Source organism: Macaca mulatta, chromosome 3, assembly GCF_049350105.2.
Source record: "Macaca mulatta isolate MMU2019108-1 chromosome 3, T2T-MMU8v2.0, whole genome shotgun sequence".
Taxonomy (NCBI): domain Eukaryota; kingdom Metazoa; phylum Chordata; class Mammalia; order Primates; family Cercopithecidae; genus Macaca; species Macaca mulatta.
The window spans coordinates 128,908,650-128,929,137 of NC_133408.1; the positions used below are offsets into that span (position 1 = coordinate 128,908,650).

General features: G+C 40.0%; 1 protein-coding gene across 4 annotated transcripts; it reads right to left on the reverse strand.

The window, feature by feature from the left end:
• Positions 1–6,090: 6,090 nt before the first annotated feature.
• Positions 6,091–19,575, reverse strand: CLDN12 (claudin 12). 4 transcript variants are annotated; one of them, XM_015134057.3, is made up of 3 exons: positions 19,341–19,575; positions 17,260–17,349; positions 6,091–10,025 (listed from the first exon to the last, which is right to left on the reverse strand). In XM_015134057.3, exons 1-2 carry the CDS (start codon positions 19,551–19,553, stop codon positions 17,296–17,298), a joined length of 267 nt encoding a protein of 88 aa, XP_014989543.2. In that variant the 5' UTR covers positions 19,554–19,575; the 3' UTR covers positions 6,091–10,025; positions 17,260–17,295.
• Between the last annotated feature and the right edge of the window lie 913 nt (positions 19,576–20,488).

Consider the following 20,488-nt stretch of genomic DNA (forward strand, 5'->3'; position numbering starts at 1 on the left):
TTGCTAATTTCTCTTGGCAGTCTGAGTGCCTTTGCCTCTAACAAAGATTTCAGAGGCATCTGCAGAAACAAAACAAACACATAAACATAGAAAGACAGGCTGCCAGTCTCTTGATAGGTGACTGACAACGGCAGGGATTTTAAGTAAAAAATCAGGATAAGACAATTTTTTTTTTTTTTTGGCCATTTTTTTCTTTCTGAAACATTTTTAAAATTTTAATTCCTGGCCGGGCGCAGTGGCTCACGCCTGTAATCCCAGCATTTTGGGAGGCCGAGGTGGGCGGATCACGAGGTCAAGAGATCAAGACCATCCTGGCTAACATGGTGAAACCCCTTCTCTACTAAAAAAAAAAAAAAAAAAAAAAAAAAAAAAATTAGCCGGGCTTGGGTGGCAGGTGCCTGTAGTCCCAGCTACTCGGAAGGCTGGGGCAGGAGAATGGCGTGAACCCGGGAGGCGGAGCTTGCAGTGAGCCGAGATTGTGCCACTGCACTCCAGCCTGGGGGACAGAAGGAGACTCCGTCTCAAAAAAAAAAAAATTAATTCCTTTATTTCTTTAACACTGATATGCTTTTGTTCTGTGAATAAATTGATTTTTTGTTCATCATTCTTTCACAATATCACTCCTAAGGGCACAGAATTTCATTTGGAGCCGAACTAGATAATTCTCATTTGCCACAAGGTGTTGGGATTTCCTTAATTCCTGCTCTGTTCCCTGCCAAAGCTAGCTTAAGTCCATTGGCATTGTGGGGGAAAACTAACAGTCTCTCCGTATTTCACTAGCATTTTATGGCTTTCTCAACCTTAGTGCCTGACAAGTTGTACAGGCTGAGAGGGGAGAGAAGCAGCCTGAAAACAGCAGAAGGGCAAGAGGTATCCATTCCTTCACTTCAGTCACATTTTCTTCCATGAACTTCTTTTATTCCCAACCAAGGAGCTCAACTGTCCTTAGGCTGCTTCCTTTGAAAAGTCTAAAGCCATCAGATTCAGCCAAATGTTGGGAAAACAATCAGATTAAATTCACTATACTGAAATGTCAGTACAATTCAGCTTCCTTCTCCCAACCCTTATCTCACAACCACTGCTATGGGCTTTTATCTTGCTATTTATTATTATTATTTTAATTGACATATAATAATTGTGCATATTTATGGGATACAGTGGGATATTTTGAACATGTGTACAATGTGTAATGATCAAATCAGGGCAATTAGCATATCTATCACCTCAAACATTTATCATTTCTTTGGGTTGGGAAGATTCAAAATCCTCTCCTCACTATTTGAAAATATACAATAAAATTATTGTTAACTCTGGTTACCCTGCAGTGCTATAGCAGGAGGAATAAGCTGTAGTGTTCTGCTGCTACTGGAGGGAGGCATCACTTCAATTCAACTGCCTAAAATCTTGGAATCAGCTATTTCCGCTCCCAGCTGAGAAACTATCAGTTGTATCTTCTTAAAGGGTTGGCCCTAGATACAACTGGCTAGTTGGATAAAAACTAACAGATGATGTATTTTTTATAGAATTGGTTTATTCGTTCCTACTAACCATATGACAACATAACCACTATGTGTATCAGATTGATTTGATTGCAAATGTGTTTATCTTCTATTCCAAACCTCAGGTATGACCAGTGTTCAGTTTATTGCTTTGGTAACAATAGCAGCCATTCATACCTAACCAAAATTAGGAAGAACTCTGCTCCCAATCTAAGCTCAGATCTTCCCTTCTCCCTACCTTCAGATTAAGTTGTTTCACCACATTATAGCAATAGTCAGCACCTTCCAAGGGAATCTGAGATCATGAGAAAGAGCTTTTCTGATATGCAGCAAGGAAAGCTCACAGTACTTATAGCATAAATACTCCTCAGGATTGATCCCCTGCAACTGCTCTATGCTCTTTGCATTAGTTATCTACTGCTGCATAACAACCTCCCCCAAATTTAGCAGCTTAAAACAACAATAAGAATTGTTTCATCCAATTTGTGTGGGTCAAGAAGGTGGGAGGGCTTAGCTGAGTGATGCTGGTTTTCAGTCTCTCACTCTGGTTGCATTCAAGACATTGGCCAGGGTTGCAGTTATCTAAAGGTTTGGTTGGGGTTAGGGAAATTCACTTCCAAAATGGCTTTCTTACATGGGTGGCAAATTGGTACAGATTGTTGGCAGAAGGCCTCAGCTCTTCCTATGTTAATCCTACAGCTGTGTGTGTCCTCACAACATTGTGGCTGGTTTACCCCAGAGTAAGTGATCCAAGAGAGAACAAAACAGAAGCTATGTCTTTTATGATCTGTAACCTCAGAAGTCACACACCATAATTTCTGCAAAATCCTACTGGTAACACAGCCTGCTCAATGGGAGAAGAAAATACACAGGGTATGAATATCAGGAAGCAAGAGCACTGGGTCCATCTTGGAGGCTAGCTACCACATTCATCATGCCACTCTTTCTATAATAATGAATAAAAGAGAAAACAGATATTCTTGGAATAATATAGGAAACAGATATTCCTTGAATAAGGAATGTGACCAATTTAGTCACAGAAAAGGGATATTTCCCGTTATTTATTATTAAATTCACTTTTTTTTTACACGTTTGTCTTGTGAGATATTGTTAGTGTCAATAATCACCAACAGTCTTATCATCTCTGGGCACAGTGAAAAAATTCTTCTCCTAGACAACTCATGTCTCTGTGCTTAGACTGTTCTAAGATATAGCTGCCAAATTTTATTTTAAGTATGGGAGAAACTAGGTATCAGTTGCATTTTTTTTTCTTTTTTGAGATGGGCTTGCTCTGTCACTCAGGCTGGAGTGCAGTGGTGCGATCTCGGCTCACTGCAACCTCTGCCTCCCGGGTTCAGGCGATTCTCCTGTCCTCTGCCTCCTGAGTAGCTGGGACTATTGGCACATGCCATCACACCCGGTTTTGTATTTTTTAGTAGAGACGGGGTTTTGCCATGTTGGCCAGGCTGGTCTTGAACTCCTGACCTTAGGTGATCCACCTGCCTCAGCCTCCCAAAGTGCTGGGATTACAGGCATGAGTCACTGCGCCTGGCCTCAGTTGCATATTATTAGGATCGTTCTGCAGCCTTGTGTATAGGATAAATTTGTGGTAGGGTAGGAGAGCAATATTGGAGACAGAGAGACCTGTTAAGAGGCTATTCAGATAGCCCCTTTATCACAGATAAAGTTTTACAACTCTCAGCATTCCTATGATTTCTCATTTCCTCATTAGCTAACCTGAATCTCAGCAAACGTGTCTTGCCTAAGCAGTGGTGTGCCAGTAAATGTTTAACAGTCAGCTCTCAGGAAAAGGCAAAGCAAAGCCCTAACTTGTAGCATTTAACAATTTCTAGAGCATAAGTACTTTCACCCTGACCAATTCCAAGCAACCAATATGATGTCACAGGTTGGGGGATTGGGAAGAGATGTACACACTGGTTCTTGGGGGCCAGTACCACTTGGCTCCAGCACTCCACTAATACCTTTGAGCTCTTAAAGCAGAAGCAGCAGGAGAAGCAGGTTAGCAGTTCTGGAACACAAGGGAGCAGTTGAGTCTCCGCCCTCATCCACATGGCCAGCAAAGGTGAAGATGGGCTCACCCCAGAGAAGGGCTACCAGGGCCTGGGGGTTCCCTGCAGCAGCCTCCTGGTGCTAAACTGCCACCTGGATCTTCCACACCACAAGATTATCTTTTGAAAGTGAGGTCAAGAAAGGGGGCATGGAGAGAAAGGCAAAAGTTACTTAAAAATTTAAGTGAGTTACCTAGATTTATTTACTAGATTCACTTTCAACAATTTGAGAGTGAACCTTGGGAACAAGGCCACTAGGTATTATATAATGTAAAGTATCAATAATGTCTTTTCTCTTAATGAGAAGCGGTGCCTTTTTTTCTATAAAGCAAAATCCTGGAGATATGAGCACATATTCTATCTTTCTAAAGAGGATTTTGGTTAATAAGACCACCCCAAAATCATGATTACTAGACTTTTGCTAAGAGGTCCAGTCACACTGGGTTTTTCATATAAGAAAAAGGTTCTTGTCTTTTCTTCTCATCCCCCATCTTGCTATCTTCCCGAAATTTTGCTGAATACAATTTTCTATAGAACAGTCCGAAAAGTTGGCCTATTTTGAAACAAAATACAACAAACCGACCTAAATCTCCCTTTAATAGCAGACTTGGATATGAACACTAGGCAGGATATAGATGTGCTTTTTCTCCCCAAGTCCCACAATCCTGCAGTGAGGTTTAAAGGGCTTTCTTGCATGCTATGGCACTGACACAGAAGCTGGCTGGGCTGGAGGGGTAATGAGCCACCCAGCAGGTACAAGGTGAATGAGCCTCTCCTGGAAAGGGTCCTCTAGTGTGTGTGGGGTAACATGAATATGCTTTCAGATTGAAGACACTGCTAACCAACAGAAATGGAACAGCTAATTAAGTTCCCATCCAGTCCTGTATTTCTGTGACTTTGATGTACAACTCTTCTGCAGGGACTTTTTGGTTTTTCAGGACAGATGATCCGACAAATTCTTTAAAAAAATCTCTCCTAAAATAGTTTATTTTATAAAATATTTTGGAGATAGGACTACATTTTTATGCATTTTTCTAAAAATGAAGAGATACGAGATCAGGATAGAGAAGGAAACGAAAAGCAAAAATGGGACCAGTGAGCTGCATGTTTCAAGATTAGACTCAGGCAAGACCTCAGAAATATGGTGGCCTTCTCCTTGCATCATATAAGGAAGTGCATGTTGTTGCTTTTTCTTATTATTGGCGACAAACTTGATCACTCAGCTAAGGTTGCCAAGTTTATCCACTATGAAGTTATTTTCCTCTCTGAAATTAATAAGCCATTTTGTACTTTGAGACTAAGTAAATATCTTGCCTCTCATACAAAATTCAGTCAATTAGTTTTAACCCCATTGATGTTTTTCTCATTTTTTTCTCTACTTCTTATTTGGTATTTTACTATAAGAAAGAACTTTTCTTTCTTCCATATTTATATCAGCATGGACATGTGGATTTGTATTTTATTCAATGAGTTATAACCCATTACTATCATTTATTTTGATATTCAGATTGTCCCAGATTTGGCTAATGGGAGCACCTTCAATCTGGAGCCTGTGAAATTTGATAAGCTCCCACAATTCTTTGAGCATTTCCTCACTTTTTGGCAGAATAAGTCCACTCTGGACTGTTGTGCTTTAGTGTAACCCAGCTTGAAGTAGCTTCTCATTTCCAGTGCAACATATGGCTCGGCCATCTAACCAATAGAGCCACAGGTTTCAGTGAGAAGTGTATGTAAGAAATGCCCCAACACAGGTGTAATCCAAAACTATACGTTCATCACAGGTTTCAGAAATGTTGAGGTGACATGACTGTCACTTCTCCTGGTAACCTCGAGCTTTGATGAGTATGGAAAGTTCCCTCTACTTAACTGTTTGAGAACTGAACTCCCAGTCTCTAAGATCATAGGCTGAGAAAACTCCATTGATGAGGCAGTCTGGCCCACAAATTGTTTCTTTGCGGACTGCTTAAAAAAAAAAGAAAGAAAAGAAGAAAAAAAAAAAAAAAGCCCAGTGAACTATTAGGACCACAGGACCATTCGGACTACTCTTAGAAATGGATACAGTGTCTTGGCACTTGTGGAATAATAGTTCCATGTTTTCCAATTCCTTTCTAGTTCCTTTTCTGAAACAAACTCCCTGTCACCCAGGCTGGAATGCAGTGGCATGATCTCAACTCACTGCAACCTTCATCTCCCATGTTCAAGCAATTTTCGTGCCTCAGCCACTTGAGTAGCTGGGATTACAGGTGCACACCACCATGCCTGGCTAATTTTTTGTATTTTTAGTAGAGACAGCGTTTTACCACGTTGGCCAGGATGCTCTCAAGTGTCTGACCTCAAGTGATCCGCCTGCCTTGGCCTCCAAAAGTGCTGGGATTACAGGCGTGAGCCACTGCACCCGGCCTTCGAGTTCATACATTTTAGGGCTTTAAATGGAAATGTCTTTTTCAATTTACATACATCTGAGAAACATTTCTCAAAATATTTCACCTTAAAACACTGAGGAAAAAAACAGAAGCAGAAACTTGTAAAAATACATCTTTTAATAAACATCAAGAAGTACAGTGCACTTTTATTGAGGTTTTACATTGTAGTTTACAGCAAACATACTATCCATTGTAGTGTGTATGTACAAGTAAAGTAAACTTAGGTTTTCTCTCCCATGGCTGGATAAACCAAATCTGATACATCCACATTTAAGGTGGTTTTCCAAGTTGGTTTCCATAAAAGGCCTTTAACATTAATAGGCTTTTAACAACAAAAAGGTATCCCTCCCATCACAATGAGAGCTTGATGAGGGCTCAAAAGTGACTTCAAAAACTGTAAATAATTATTTTCCTTTGATGGCTTTAAAAATAGCTACTGATAGCAAATCAGAAACACTAAAGAAAAAAGACGATAAGGAAACAGCTGTTTGTCTAGTGAATCCATAATAAATACCAATTTGAGGCTATAGAATACAAAGCCAAAAGATTCTTATAGGAAAGTTAACGTTTATATTTACAATCTCATGGACTAAAAAAACTTGTCTAATATGTTAATGACTGAGTCTACCTTTATTTAACATTGTTTATACACAACGACCCAAGGGATGGTAGAATTCTTGATCATTCTGGACAAAAGCATAGTGAGAGGGGACTGAAATTAACAAAAAGGGAAAATTAATATTAATCTCAAAATTCTACTCATCGTTGTCTTAAAATGATCAAGACTCAGCTACAGCTAAGAAAAATGAAAAGGATCAGAAGTGAAAGAAATCAGAAGCTAGTAATTTAAAAAATCATAACCTTGTGTGCTTTCTACTGACAGCATTTAAAAATGTATACAACTAGATTTATTTGCTATATATATATAAACTAGTGTTGGAATTAGGGGAAAAAGTACCAAATACATCTACACAAATACTAGAATCATATTCAGAATTGCAAAAAGGCATAATAATCTGTTTACCATATAACTAGCTGTTTGTAAAATCTGTAATGGTTAATAAAAAATCCTTATGAATATAGTACTAATATGTAGCAAATCACACTAATTAAATAAGCAGCTCAAATTCATAAGGCTAAAGACCCAATATCCCTGAATTTCTAAGTGTTCATCTCAGTTTTAACATGGTTTTCATCTAATTGTTACTTCATCAAAAATAACTCCTCCATCCTTAATACATCATCATACTTTCAGAAGTGGAGAGGGAACAATTTCTCTACCACTTTTGCCCATTCTCATAAATCAATGCTATTACAAAATCTAGGCTAGCACAGGTGCCTTAAGGATACAATGGACTGAAGTAAACAGAATTTCAAGGTCCAGGATATTGTTGGTGTTGTACAATTTGTCTGTCTGCCAGAAAGTTGTGCCTCTGGTTGAAATATTCCTGGATCAATGATTAAGAAGTTAAGGCCAACTGCCAATGAAGTCAGACTATTCCCCAACCATCAGGTAACATTTTGATCTTCTCTATTAAAATGTCTTACTGGATGGGACCAGATCTCATACTTTTCATATATCCTCTATAGCACCTACTAAAGTGTTAGGCAGAGATATATGCTCAAGGAAATAATCAGTGACAGGGGTGGGAAATGAATCAAGGGTGAATGAATCAAGGTTATGGTAAAGCCATACCTTACATCACCCATAACTCAAAAGGCAGTCACCAGAGTAAATCTCTATTGTAGTCACTGAAGAACAGACTTCTTGTCCCCTACTAAATTATGTCTGAAAGAGAACAAATGATTATGGCCCTTTTATTTACTTCTCTTAGCCACTAAGAGATTGTATACGGGCATGAGTACTGCTTGATGGATGATATCTCCAAAAAAGGGTTTTCTGCCTCAGAGGAAACACTAACCTGTCATAAAGCACATTCTAATCCCAATAACACAATTTATGGAATCATTAATGTTAAAAAGTATTATATGTTATTCATAAGTAGGTGATATTTAGAATGGTGGTCTTAGTCTAACATCATTTAAAATACATTTTACTTTTAAACACTGGCATGAGGTAGAAGAAAGTCACAAAAGAAAGTAATCTTCAATATACTGACACCTATTCATACAATTAGCCCCGAGAGAGAAGAGTTACAGCCTTAAGCTAGATTATTGACTACTATTAAAATATTACCCTTACCTGAAATAAATTTCTTATATTTGAAACTGCCTTTTCTTTGCAGTTAAAGGTATTATAGAAAAAGAAAAATATACACTGAAATATTCATGAAGATTGTATGCAACAGCTTCTGCTAACCATGATTCTTTAACATGTTGCTCTAAATTACCTCAATTGTGATGCAGGCCTCTTCCACTTAAATAATTAATTAGATATCAATATGAAGGCTAAAATTCCTTCCAGTATAAGAAGCAAAATAAAAAAATTCACATTTAATATAATGTACTTCTCATAAAAACTAGCAGCACTTCATTCTACCAGGACATACAAATTTGGCTTCATTGATTGGTCAAAAACAAAGGAAAATGTATATAGGTCCAAAAGAGCTCCTTGCACAAGGGGAATGTGAGGCTACAAGAAGTTTTCTTTAACAATTAACTATTTCCCCATTAAGTGGTGTGTGAAACTACTGGAATGTCAATTTCAATGGCAGAGAGGCGAGAGCGTGCTGAATAGGGCTGTGAGTAAGTATGCATACTGGGTGGATGGGAGTACAGTGGTTGCCAGAAAGGAGAAGGCAAAGATTTGCATGTACAATACCAAATAAACAGTATAAGGGAAGTCATAAACAGGCCCCCAGCACTAGCAATAGTGACATACACTGCATAGTCAAATGAAAAGACTGGCTCAAACTTCTTGTTCAGATGGATGTTATAAAAGATGACCCAGATAGATGGGGAGAGGCTCACAGTACCTGCCAGGAAAAATAGCAGCCCAGCCACCAGGTGGCAACCTGCACTATTGACCAGACACTTGGCCAGTTTGATGTTGGGCACCGAGGACCTGAAGGCAGTGTTGCACATTCCAATCAGGCAGAGCAGCAGGGCACCCATGGCGATCAACATGCTGAGGGGTAGGGCAAACTGGAGGACACGCAGGTCCAGCTGGTCAACTGATGAGTACCAAGTAGTGTCGTACATCAGGCAGTCACTGCTCCCGTCATACCGGGCACATTTCACCCACAGGCCTGTGTAAACAGTCAGGTTCTTCTCGTTTCTGTTGAATGTGATCAATCGTAATTTTCTCCAGTTGGGAAGCAGAGTCCCTGCAAAGAGGCCTGCTACTGAGGCGATTCCACATAGGAAGGAAAGGACTGTGGCTGCGTGGACATCCCGACAGCCCATGGCAGGCAAGCTTGTGGAGTGCTGTCAGTCAGACTAGGGGGTGACACACAAGAGGATAAATCGTGAGGGGACAATAGCAGAACAGAGCAGGAAGGGTGGTGCCAACTGGCAAAACATTTAATGATGAAATGTCAATGCAAAGAGGGAAAGTCTCTCCCGTTTCCTCTCCGTACAATACAAATGTATATACATGCAGGTGTGTGTGACCTCAGAGCACAGGTACACACACATTTGGTTATTACTGACTGGGTAATGGAGCAACTAAAATCTTTAGTCATCAGTATTTTTCTTCAGAATTAAAAAACAACCAAGATAATGTTAAAATCTCTTACAATTACACCTTCAATCTTCTTGTTTGTCAATAATCGTTCTTTCAAAACACATATATCAAGCACTCTGTATATGTCAGGCACTCATATAGCAAGGGCGCACTCATCAATCATCAGTTAGCTACAAACACCACAAATTCAGCCTCAAATGCTCATGCAGCAGGGGTGAAGGTGGCTCATAAAAGGCAAAGGTGTAGGGAAAGAAGCAGTACAGAACAGGGGAATGGTTGAGAGTCAACTCTTAGCAAGGCTGCTTGAATTCTAATCCCCATCTCCTCACTTACTAGCTCACTGACCTTGGGCCAGATTCAGAACTTCCCTGTGCCTCATTTTCTTCATCTGTGAAATGGAAAGAATAACAGTGCCAACCTCGCAGGGTTGTTCTATGGGTTCAATGAGATAATATAATGTTGAGTGCTTAAAACATGTCTAGGACATAATAAATGCTACGCCAAGTGTTAACTACTTCTTAGCGTTCAGTGACCCAGCTCATCACTTTGCATCTGATGTGATGCCAAGCACATCAGAGCAGTTCAAAGAACATTCATTGAATGAATGTTAAATAAGAAAAATCAAACTGATCTCATTCCTATGTACTAGGCACACGAGGAAATTATAAAAAGTAAATGAGCTCATCTCCAATGAGTCAGTCAAATGAAAAGATGAGAACATTGGTACCTGAAATTATTCTGCTTAATTACTTCCTTGTTGATTCAAGATGACCCAAGTGCTTTTCAGGGAAATCTACAGCACTTGTTTGTTATTACTACTACTGTTCATATAAGATGAATGCAAACGTTTTTCAAGTAATGACAACCTATTTCTATTAATGCTATTATAAGAAAAACAGTCACCAGGACTTTCATTACAAATTAAAAGGCCATGTTCTTTTTCTGTATATGACAAACTATAAAAAGCTTGCATTATATTCAGCTTTAATTTCCTCAAGGGTCTGATATTCACTCTCGAAGCACGACTCAAATGTTTTTTCTCTGCCTTCTATAATATCTACTATGAGGAAATAGAGCAGACTACTTCAATAAGGTTTACTTTTTTTGGTCAGAGCATGATGAAGGGGCAAGGTTGAGAATAATTTTTATTTCTGTATACAGTTCCATCATCCTTTGCAGAATCAAGTATTATCTGCTGGGATGGTGAAGTTTGTTTCTAAGTTTTTAGGATCAGAAAGACAATTATGACCAAAATGCTAGGAAGCTGGCTTAGAATGTGATTCTCATGAATTCCAGTGGAAGGGCACAATGTTCTTTAGAAAACAATGTTATTTGCATATTTAATCTAGTCATATAATACAGGAATAATTTTTTCTTTTTTTTCTTCTTTTTTTTTTTTTTTTTGAAACAAGTCTTACCCTGTTGCCCAGGCTAGAGTGCAGTGACACAATCATGGCTCACTGCAGCCTTGACCCCCCAGGCTCAAGCGATCCTCCGACCTCAGCCTCCTGAGTAGCTGGGACCATAGGCACATGTCACTATGTTAATTTTTGTTTTTTGTTTTTTTGTAGAGGCAGGGTTTTGTCATGTTGCCTAGGCTGGTCTCAAACTGTGCTCAAGCAATCCACCAGCGTCAGCCTCCCAAAGTACTGAGATTACAGGTGTGAACCAGCCCTCCTCCCTCCTTCCACCCCCCCCAATTCTTCTTCCCATTCTTTTTTTCCTTCTTTTAGAGAACTGGTTTCACCATGTTGGCCAGGCTGGTCTCTAACTCCTGGCCTCAAGCAATCTTCCTGCCTTGGCCTCCAAAAGTGCTGAAATGACAACCTGGGATTATAGGTATCAGCAACTGCGCCCAGCCAGAATAATTTTACTAACCAAAAAAATGCCTATGTGTACATACATATATATTCAAATATATACAAAGCATATATAAATGTACAATATAAAATCAGAGTTTAACCACAAGTAACCATTTTTAAAGCTCTCAAGTTAAACATGGTTAGTTCTAAGTTTTTCCATTAGTATTAGTTTACTATTTATTATGTTACCTTCTGTCAATATTATTAGAAGTAGCAATTGTTTAAGAAAATTTTATGAAAGGGAGAGACAAATTACAGTATTTTTTTCCATGCAAACTGGGAAAAAGTTGTCTTGCTTAATTGTGGCAACCAAACACCTCAGTACAGCAATGGAAACTAGTACAGATTTGAGAATGTTTGCACTGGAAAAAGCTACTAGAGATGCCAAAGTCTAGGATACAGCTCTCTGGTGGTCTTTGCTTATTCACCTATCGCCCCCATACAACTTGTGTGCCTGGCACACAAGTGATTCTAGGATTATTTGAATAAACGAGTAGTGGGCTCTGTACAAAGACCCCAGTAACTCACAAAGGTGGGCCACTGGTAATGAAGAACTGTACAAGGAAGTAGTTATTAGTAAGAAGCAATCATTTATTCAACAAGTACTTACATCGTGCTGAGTGTCTAGCATACACAAAACACTCTGTTAGGCCCTGGAAAAACACCAAGACCACTGAGACCTGGACCTTGCTCCCAATGTGTCTATAGACAGACTTGTGGAAAAAAACAGTTGTTTTATGTAAACTTAGGCCCTGGAAAAATACCAAGACCACTGAGACCTGAACCTTGCCCCCAATGTGTCTACAGACAGGCTTGTGGAAAGAAACAGCTGTTTTATGTAAACTTAAAGTGCTGGTGGTGAATCAACTGTATAATTACTACATATCAAGTGATTATTGTTAGGTGTTAAGCAAAGTGAATAAGGTACCTATTCATAAAAATTTATCAGCCAGGAGTTAAAGACTGAGAAATGAAGGAGAATAAGGATTTGATTAAAGTTGTGAAGACATAAGAAAAAGGTTCCCTCTGTTTCTCTCAAGCTTCAGAAGTCTTCAGATAACCCACTCAAAGTCCTAATGCAATCACAATTCCTTCTTGCTTTCAGAAGCAGTATACTGCCTGGGCGAATTGGCTCATGCCTGTAATCCCAGCACTTTGGGAGGCCAAGGCGGGCAGGTTACTTAAGGTCAGGAGTTTGAGACCAGCCTGGTCAACATGGTAAAACCCCGTCTCTAATAAAAACACAAAAACTAGCCAGGCATGGTGGCACGTGCCTATAATCCCAGCTACTCAAGAGGCTGAGGCAGGAGAATCGCTTGAACCCGGGAGGTAGCGGTTGCAGTGAGCCTAGATCACACCACTGCACTCCAGCCTGGGCGACAGAGCACGAGACTCTGTCTCAAAACAAACAGCAACAAAAAACAGAAGTAGTATAGAAATAATTGGAATTTCAATGTAATTGAGATTTCTCCAATCAAACTGCCCTGTAACACTGATTCCTGAAATGTAAATGGAGAAACAAGATCAGGATGTATAACTCTATTATTAATAAATTCCAGGCCAGGTGCTGTGGCTCATGCCTGTAATCCCAGCACTTGGGGAGGCTAAGGTGGGAGGATAGCTTGAGCCCAGGAGTTTGAGACCAGCTTGGGCAACATAGCAAGACCCAATCTCTACCAAAAAAAAAAGAAAATTAATTATTAAGAAAAATAAATTCCTATAATTCTTAGCCTATAGACTATCAAATGACATTAATGAAGAGAGGTGGGGCAATATATATTTCAGTATGAAGTGCTTTTAACTGTAATCTGCATCAAATCAATACAAATATTATATTGGTTCTCTGAAATTGCCTTTGATGAAGCATTTTTAGCTCAGATCTCAGGGATGGACAAAGGCCTATCTATACAGAGTCAACAAGGATACCATGGCACTTTCTCAGAAGGGAAGTACTATTAACCTTTAGCTTAATTCTTAAGCTAAATTTTGGCCTGATGCTGGAATTAATGTCTAGCTCCTTGTAGCTTCTTTTGGCTACTTCGCTTTTATGCCCTGTTCTTAATTTCACATGCTTATGGTTTGATAAGTTATATATCCAACGAGAAAGAGAAAGTAATTTATTTTAAGACAGGGTCTTACTCTATCACCCAAGCTGGAGTGCAGGGCATGATCACAGCTCACTAGATTTCAGTGAGCTGAGATCCTGGGCTCAAGTAATCCTCCTGCCTCAGCCTCCTGAGTAGCTGGGATTACAGGTGCATGCCACCATGCCAGGCTAACTTTTAGGTTTTCTGTAGAGATGGGGTCTTGCTATGTTGCCCAGGCTGGTCTTGACTTCTTGGGCTCAAGCAATCCCCCAACCTCAGCCTTTCAAAGGGCTGGGATTACAAAAGTAAGCCAGCATGCCTAAAGTAAAATTTTATAGGATAGTTTGGGGAAAGAATACGTTTGATGTTTTAAAACAAAGATAATGCTGACTTCCAGATTAGGATTTGTTCATACTTGCAAGGGTAAAAAGACTACTCTTGTCCTGTGTCATTTAGTTTTAATCCACAATAATTTTTTTCAAATGCAAACCTCATCCGCCATTCCATTTCTTACCATTCAATAAGTTCCCATTTCCCACAGAATAAAGTCTCTAAAGTTTCCAATCCTCCCCATAGCTTACACCACCTGATTCCTACCAAATTCTCAACCTTCTTATGTGCCACTCTTCCACCCTACACACTACAGTCTATGCAGCCACACCACCTTTCTTTTAACTTCCCAAATTTTTCGCTTTCTAATTCGGTTAAGGGCCTTCCCTCATGGTCTTTCTCCTAGAACTTTCTTAATTCCAACCTATTATTTGCTTGGCTAATATTTACTCATTCTTCTAGTATCCAGGGAGGCTTGCCCTAAACCTCCCCCCACCCCTGGTTATATGCTGTGGTAGCATTTTTGCACTTTTTCTTCTGTAGCAGTGATCGTTCTTATAATTCCTTGTTCAGTGTTGTTTTCTTTCCCATCAGACTGTGAATTCCAGGACAGAGATCCCTTTGTTTTGTTCACTGTGTCCTATACTGGCACATAAAAGGCACTCAATTATTTTCTGAATGAATGAGCAAACAAATGGAGGTTCTGTATAACTCTAGTCAGAATATACACAGAAATTTAGTCTCAGTTCCATTCGCTTCATTTGGGACAATTCACACCACCCTGCATTCTGATACATCCAGACTGCTTCTAGACTGTGCCCCTGCCTTCTCCTTTTTGGCCAAAAGACTCTCCCATTTTACAAAACAACATTCATTTTCTTCCCCCAGAAACCTGTGCTTAGCAAAGACAAGGCCATCCTTAGGTACCTACATGCAGACTATGCTTCTAGGAATACATATCTAGGTTTAGCAACGCTGGCTAACTTCAACAATGCTTTGAAAGTCAATTATTCCTGGCCGGGCGCGGTGGCTCATGCCTGTAATCCCAGAACTTTAGGAGGCCGAGGCAGGCAGATCACAAGGTCAGGAGTTCCAGACCAGCCTGGCCAATATGATGAAACCCCAAGACTCCATTTCAAAAACAAAAAGTCCATTGTTCCGGTGTTGATTCTTCTGTTTTCAACTTAACAGGTATGTCATGAATTAGACATATTTCTCTTAAGAGTGGTTAATATATCAAATTAATATTTAGTAAAGCTAAACAATATATATATTTTTTAATGGAGAAAAAAACATCTTTTTGCCATGTGAAAATCCCTAATTAGGGACTGTGGAAAATGTGCCAGGCTAAGAACACTTTAACAAATCTGACAAGCAGTCATGAGTACTAGCTGGATGACAGCTTTGAGCTACGTCGTACATACACCTAAGTGTGTTTGTTGTTTCCATCTAGGAAGCTGCTTGGTATTGTTGTCCAGGAGACCAAAGACCTGAATACCACTCAGAACCTATCATTTACAAACTGGACAAGTCACTTATGTCCTCTGAACCTCAAATTTTTCAAAGTATACCACAAAGTAGTAAAATCATGAATAGCAAAGTCCTTTGTAAACCAGAATACGGTCAGAAATGTAAGTCAGTAATGATTATTAGCAGGCTTATTTACTTTTTTCAACTAGAAACATACTTTTCTTCTGGACCCTCAGCAAATGACCACAGATGGTTATAGGTTATAGTCATATAATAAGAAGGACAGAACATTCTCTTTGGAGACACTGACTAAATCAAATATAGACTCTATTTCAAATAACCACTTCAGATTTGTCATTTGACCCTCTGTTCCACCATGACTTTTAGAAAAGAAGATAAAATTTGGTACACAATTAAATGTTAACAAAGACATAATTTCAAATAAAAATATTTTCAAAGTATATATTTTCTGTGGTTTTGAATAGAATTTAAAGAAGGCTGGAGCAGGAACAGTGGCTGAGAGCTTTAGGAAGTCACAGATCTCATAGACCCTGCACTATTTTTTCCAGGCACAATTCTGAGTTATAGTTACAAGAGAGTTACAAGAGTACATATGTCTAATAGCAGCTGGCTTCTATTTTTTTGAGACAGGGTCTTGCTTTCTTACCCAGGCTGGAGTGCAGTGGTGCAATCATGGCTCACTGCAGCCTCGACCACCCAGGCTCAAGCAATCCTCCCACCTCAGCTTCCAGAGTAGCTGGGGCTATAGGCATGTGCAACCACACCTGGCTAATTTTTTTTTTTTTTAATTATTATTATACTTTAAGTTCTAGGGTACATGTGCATAACGTGCAGGTTTGTTACACATGTATACTTGTGCCATGTTGGTGTGCTGCACCCATCAACTCGTTAGCACCCATCAATTCGTCATTTACCTCAGGTATAACTCCTAATGCAATCCCTCCCTTCTCCCCCCTCCCCATAATAGGCCCCAGTGTGTGATGTTCCCGTTCCCGAGTCCAAGTGATCTCATTGTTCAGTTCCCACCTATGAGTGAGAACATGCAGTGTTTGGTTTTCTGTTCTTGCAATAGTTTGCTGAGAATGATGGTTTCCATCTGCATCCATGTCCCTACAAAGGACCCAAACTCATCCTTTTTTATGGCTGCATAGTATTCCATGGTGTATATGTGCCACATTTTCTTAATCCTGTCTGTCACTGATGGACATTTGGGTTGATTCCAAGTCTTTGCTATTGTGAATAGTGCTGCAATGAACATACGTGTGCATGTGTCTTTATAGCAGCATGATTTATAATCCTTTGGGTATATACCCAGTAATGGTATGGCTGGGTCATATGGTACTTCTAGTTCTAGATCCTTAAGGAATCGCCATACTGTTTTCCATAATGGTTGAACTAGTTTACAATCCCACCAACAGTGTAAAAGTGTTCCTATTTCTCCACATCCTCTCCAGCATCTGTTGTTTCCTGACTTTTTTATGATTGCCATTCTAACTGGTGTGAGGTATTTTTTAAAATTTTCTCATACAAACAGGATCTCGTTATGTTGCCCAGGATGGTCTCAAACTCCCAGGCTCAAGGGATCCTTCCACCTCAGCCTCTTAAAGTGCTGGGATTACAGGGCTGAGCCACCATGCTCAGCCCTAACTTAATTCTTGATGGTAACATTGAGAGTTCCTTCTACCTATAATTTGGGTTTTCTGAGAAACTGTAAGTCATCAATCATTGCACTCACAAGAGAGGTCTGTCCTATACATTTATTTTGTTGAACGAGAGGAAAAAAAAGAGTCATTGTTGGCAGACATGGTAGCAGGAGGGAGGGAAATAAGATATAATTAAAGGACGTACTTACCCTTTGAGGTACCCGACAGTTCCAAAACAACTTTATTCAGCTTAGAAGATAAACATGCAGATCTGAATACACAGTAGCAATAATCTGAGCCTAAAGAAATAGGAAAAATACTTCAAATTAACACAGTACTTCTCTAAAAGCTCTGCTTGAATTCCCATGAATTAGAAGAAATGATTAGTAATCACCTAAAACCAATGAAATGTTATACTAAAAACGGCAGATAGTAAATTTTTTAAAAAGGCAGTTGAGCAGGGGTGCAGCGGCTTACACCTGTAATTCCAACACTTTCGGAAGCTGAGGCAGGATGATCACTTGAGCTGGAGTTCAAGACCAGCCTGGCCAACATGGCAAAACCCCATCTGTCCTAAAAATACAAAAATTAGCCGGGCATGGTGGCTCATGCCTATAGTCCCAGTTACTTGGGAGGCTAAGGCACAAGAACTGCTTGAACCTGGGAGGCGGAGGTTACAGTGAGCCGAGATTGCACCACTGCACTCCAGCATGGGCGACAGAGGGAGACTCTGGCTCAAAAAAAAAATAAATAAAATAAATAATAATAATAATAATTAGCCAGGTGTGATGGTGCACACCTGTTGTCCCAGCTTCTTGGGAGGCTGACCTGGGAGGATCACTTGAGCCCAGGAGTTTGAGGCCACAGTGAGTCATGATCATGCCACTGCACTCCAGCCTGGATGACAGCAATGATCTGTCTCAAATAATACAAAAATAAAAATTAAAAGGCTGTTTATTCCTTAATTCATGCATTATATATGAGAAATATATAGAATATAGAAAAATACATAGAAATAGAAGGAAAAAAATAACTCATTTTGTGACGAGAATATAGGAGAAATGGGGATGAAAAACACTTTGCTGTCTTGGGAATATATGATTGATATTTAATGAATGCTTTAGATCATTTTCATGACTATGGTGAAAGGATAAGGTGGGGAAGATTGTGCAGTTGTCTTGGAAGCAAAAGAAATTTTCTTTTAAATTTTAAAAAAGGACACTGACAACAAGACCAGACAAAATTGATCTGAATTCTGCATCCTGAAATTTGCAACTAGAATGCTTAAAAAAAATAGTTTCACCAATGGCTCAACCTGCCATTTGAAGATGCTTCTATATATCTACTTTAAACATTAGTCACTTACTCTTCAAATACCATTTATCTCAAACAGGTAAGATGAGAATGGAAACTCATTATTATGTGCGCCTGAGAGTTTCCTGGATTGAGGCGTTCATCACTAGCCCTATTATGATCATTATGTAGAATGCTCTCTACAGCTGGCTGCTCGGAGATTTCAGTCCAGTCCCGTGGGGTCCAGTCCCAACCCCTCCCCCACCCCAAATGTGTTTCTTGAGTTGATATCAAGCATAATTCCTCACTCCAAAGTCAGAGGAAATCGCTTTACAATTAAATAACACACATAGACTCCTTGGGCAATCATTTTAAGTGAGGTCACCAAGTCTGACCTTTCCCGTGGCTATGGGCCCCTCACAAGGCCGGGAACATAGAACTTACAGAAAAGCAAAACAAGCTCCCAGGGCAATCCGCATCCCCCTCCGCCCCCCTCCGCCCCCCTCCGCCCCCCTCCGCCTCCTCTCCTCCTCCCTCTTTTCGAAGAGCCCTGTGCTTAGTAGACGCAGACCTGGCAGAAAGAAAAAAATGCCCTACTATTTACAGCCAATGGAGAGAGACCGCAACAGCGACTGTTAACGCTCTCAGAGCTAGCCCATCCCTGCAACACTGAGTGGGTTTGAACCGCAAGCAGGTCATCATTACACAACCAGCATCAGCTGGTTATTCAAAAATAGCAGCTTGGGCTCCCCCACAAACCCGCGCCAGCAAAGCTCCCAGCCCTTGGCGGTTCCGGCAACACACCTCGACATTTCCATACTCCTGTGTACAAAATAATTTTTTAAAGCCTTATCAAATACCTACTCAATTTTCACATCCACAGATGTGGTGAGCGTTTTCCAATGCTCCCGATTCCCCTGGATTTAGCTATTTTACATAAAATCCTCAGTTACTTATGCAAAAGACCCAGAAATCGGAACATCTTGACCACACCTACCTGCTTCTCACACGCAGGGCATTTTACTCGCCCACACTGAGGAGCCTCTTGGAGCGTCTCCCTCTCAGCGTCCCAGGAAGTGCGTTCCCAGAGAGGCACACCGGAGGCTTCTGGGAGCGCAGTCAGGTTCTCCCGTGGCCCTGAACGGTAATGCCCTGGATGGCTGGGACTACAATTCCCAGAATCCACTGGGCCGCCAGCCGCAGGCAACATCCTGCGACCACCTCCTGCCTTTCCCTTTTTCCCCCTCCACCTCCCCGGATTTCTCTTGCACCTTATGTTCTGTCTAGAATTGGGTTATCGGTTAAAGAAAAAAAAAGGCCAAACGAAACAAAACTAAAAGTAGTTTTGAGTTGGGTACCTAAGTAAATATTCCCCAGTGAAGGTGACTTGCCCGTAAGAAGGTTAGCAAAAATTCTTAAATCTGGATTTTTTTTTCCTCTCAAAGGTTTATCTAGGCACAAAGTAGAAAAGAGCTCAAAGTCTAGAACCAAACAGCCCAGATTTGTATGGGGCTTTGCTGTGTATTGATTGGGTGGCCCTGGGCAAGTTATCTCTCTATGTCTGGAGGTTATCTGTTAAAATGGAGATAAGATCACCCACATCATACTGTTGTCTTGAAAATTGAGGGACCTAATATAGCTAAAGTACGGAATATATAGCTAGCTATTAGATATTTGAACTAATTTTACTCTCCCACACAATTTCTACTGTCCTGTCCCTTTCTCTGTTGGCTTCTCTCGAATGTGAAGTCCTGCATTAGTGAATGAATATTTGAATTAAACTAAAGGATTCCAAAGTCCTAAATAGCAATGATCTGAGTTTTTAAAAAATAAAAGATGCTGAAGTGTTGTGATGCCTACTACTTCGAAATGATCACACACACACACACACACACACACACACACACACACAAATGGATATAAAATGTGGCAAAGTGTATAACTGATTCATGAAAAATACGTTTATGGGTGTTTCTTGTACTATTCCTTCAAATTCTCTGTATCTTAGAAATTTTTCAAAATAAAAAGGAGAAAAAGTATCATAGTTTATACAAAAGGATGGCACCCATCCCAAGTAAGTATAACCTTGGGCAAGTGAGGTAACCCCTTTGTGCCTCAAGGTCTCATCCGTAACAGTATATCTAC

Bases quoted from the DNA above. Each gene is read 5' to 3' on its own strand.
- CLDN12 (XM_015134056.3), bottom strand. From the start codon at position 9,357: ATGGGCTGTCGGGATGTCCACGCAGCCACAGTCCTTTCCTTCCTATGT.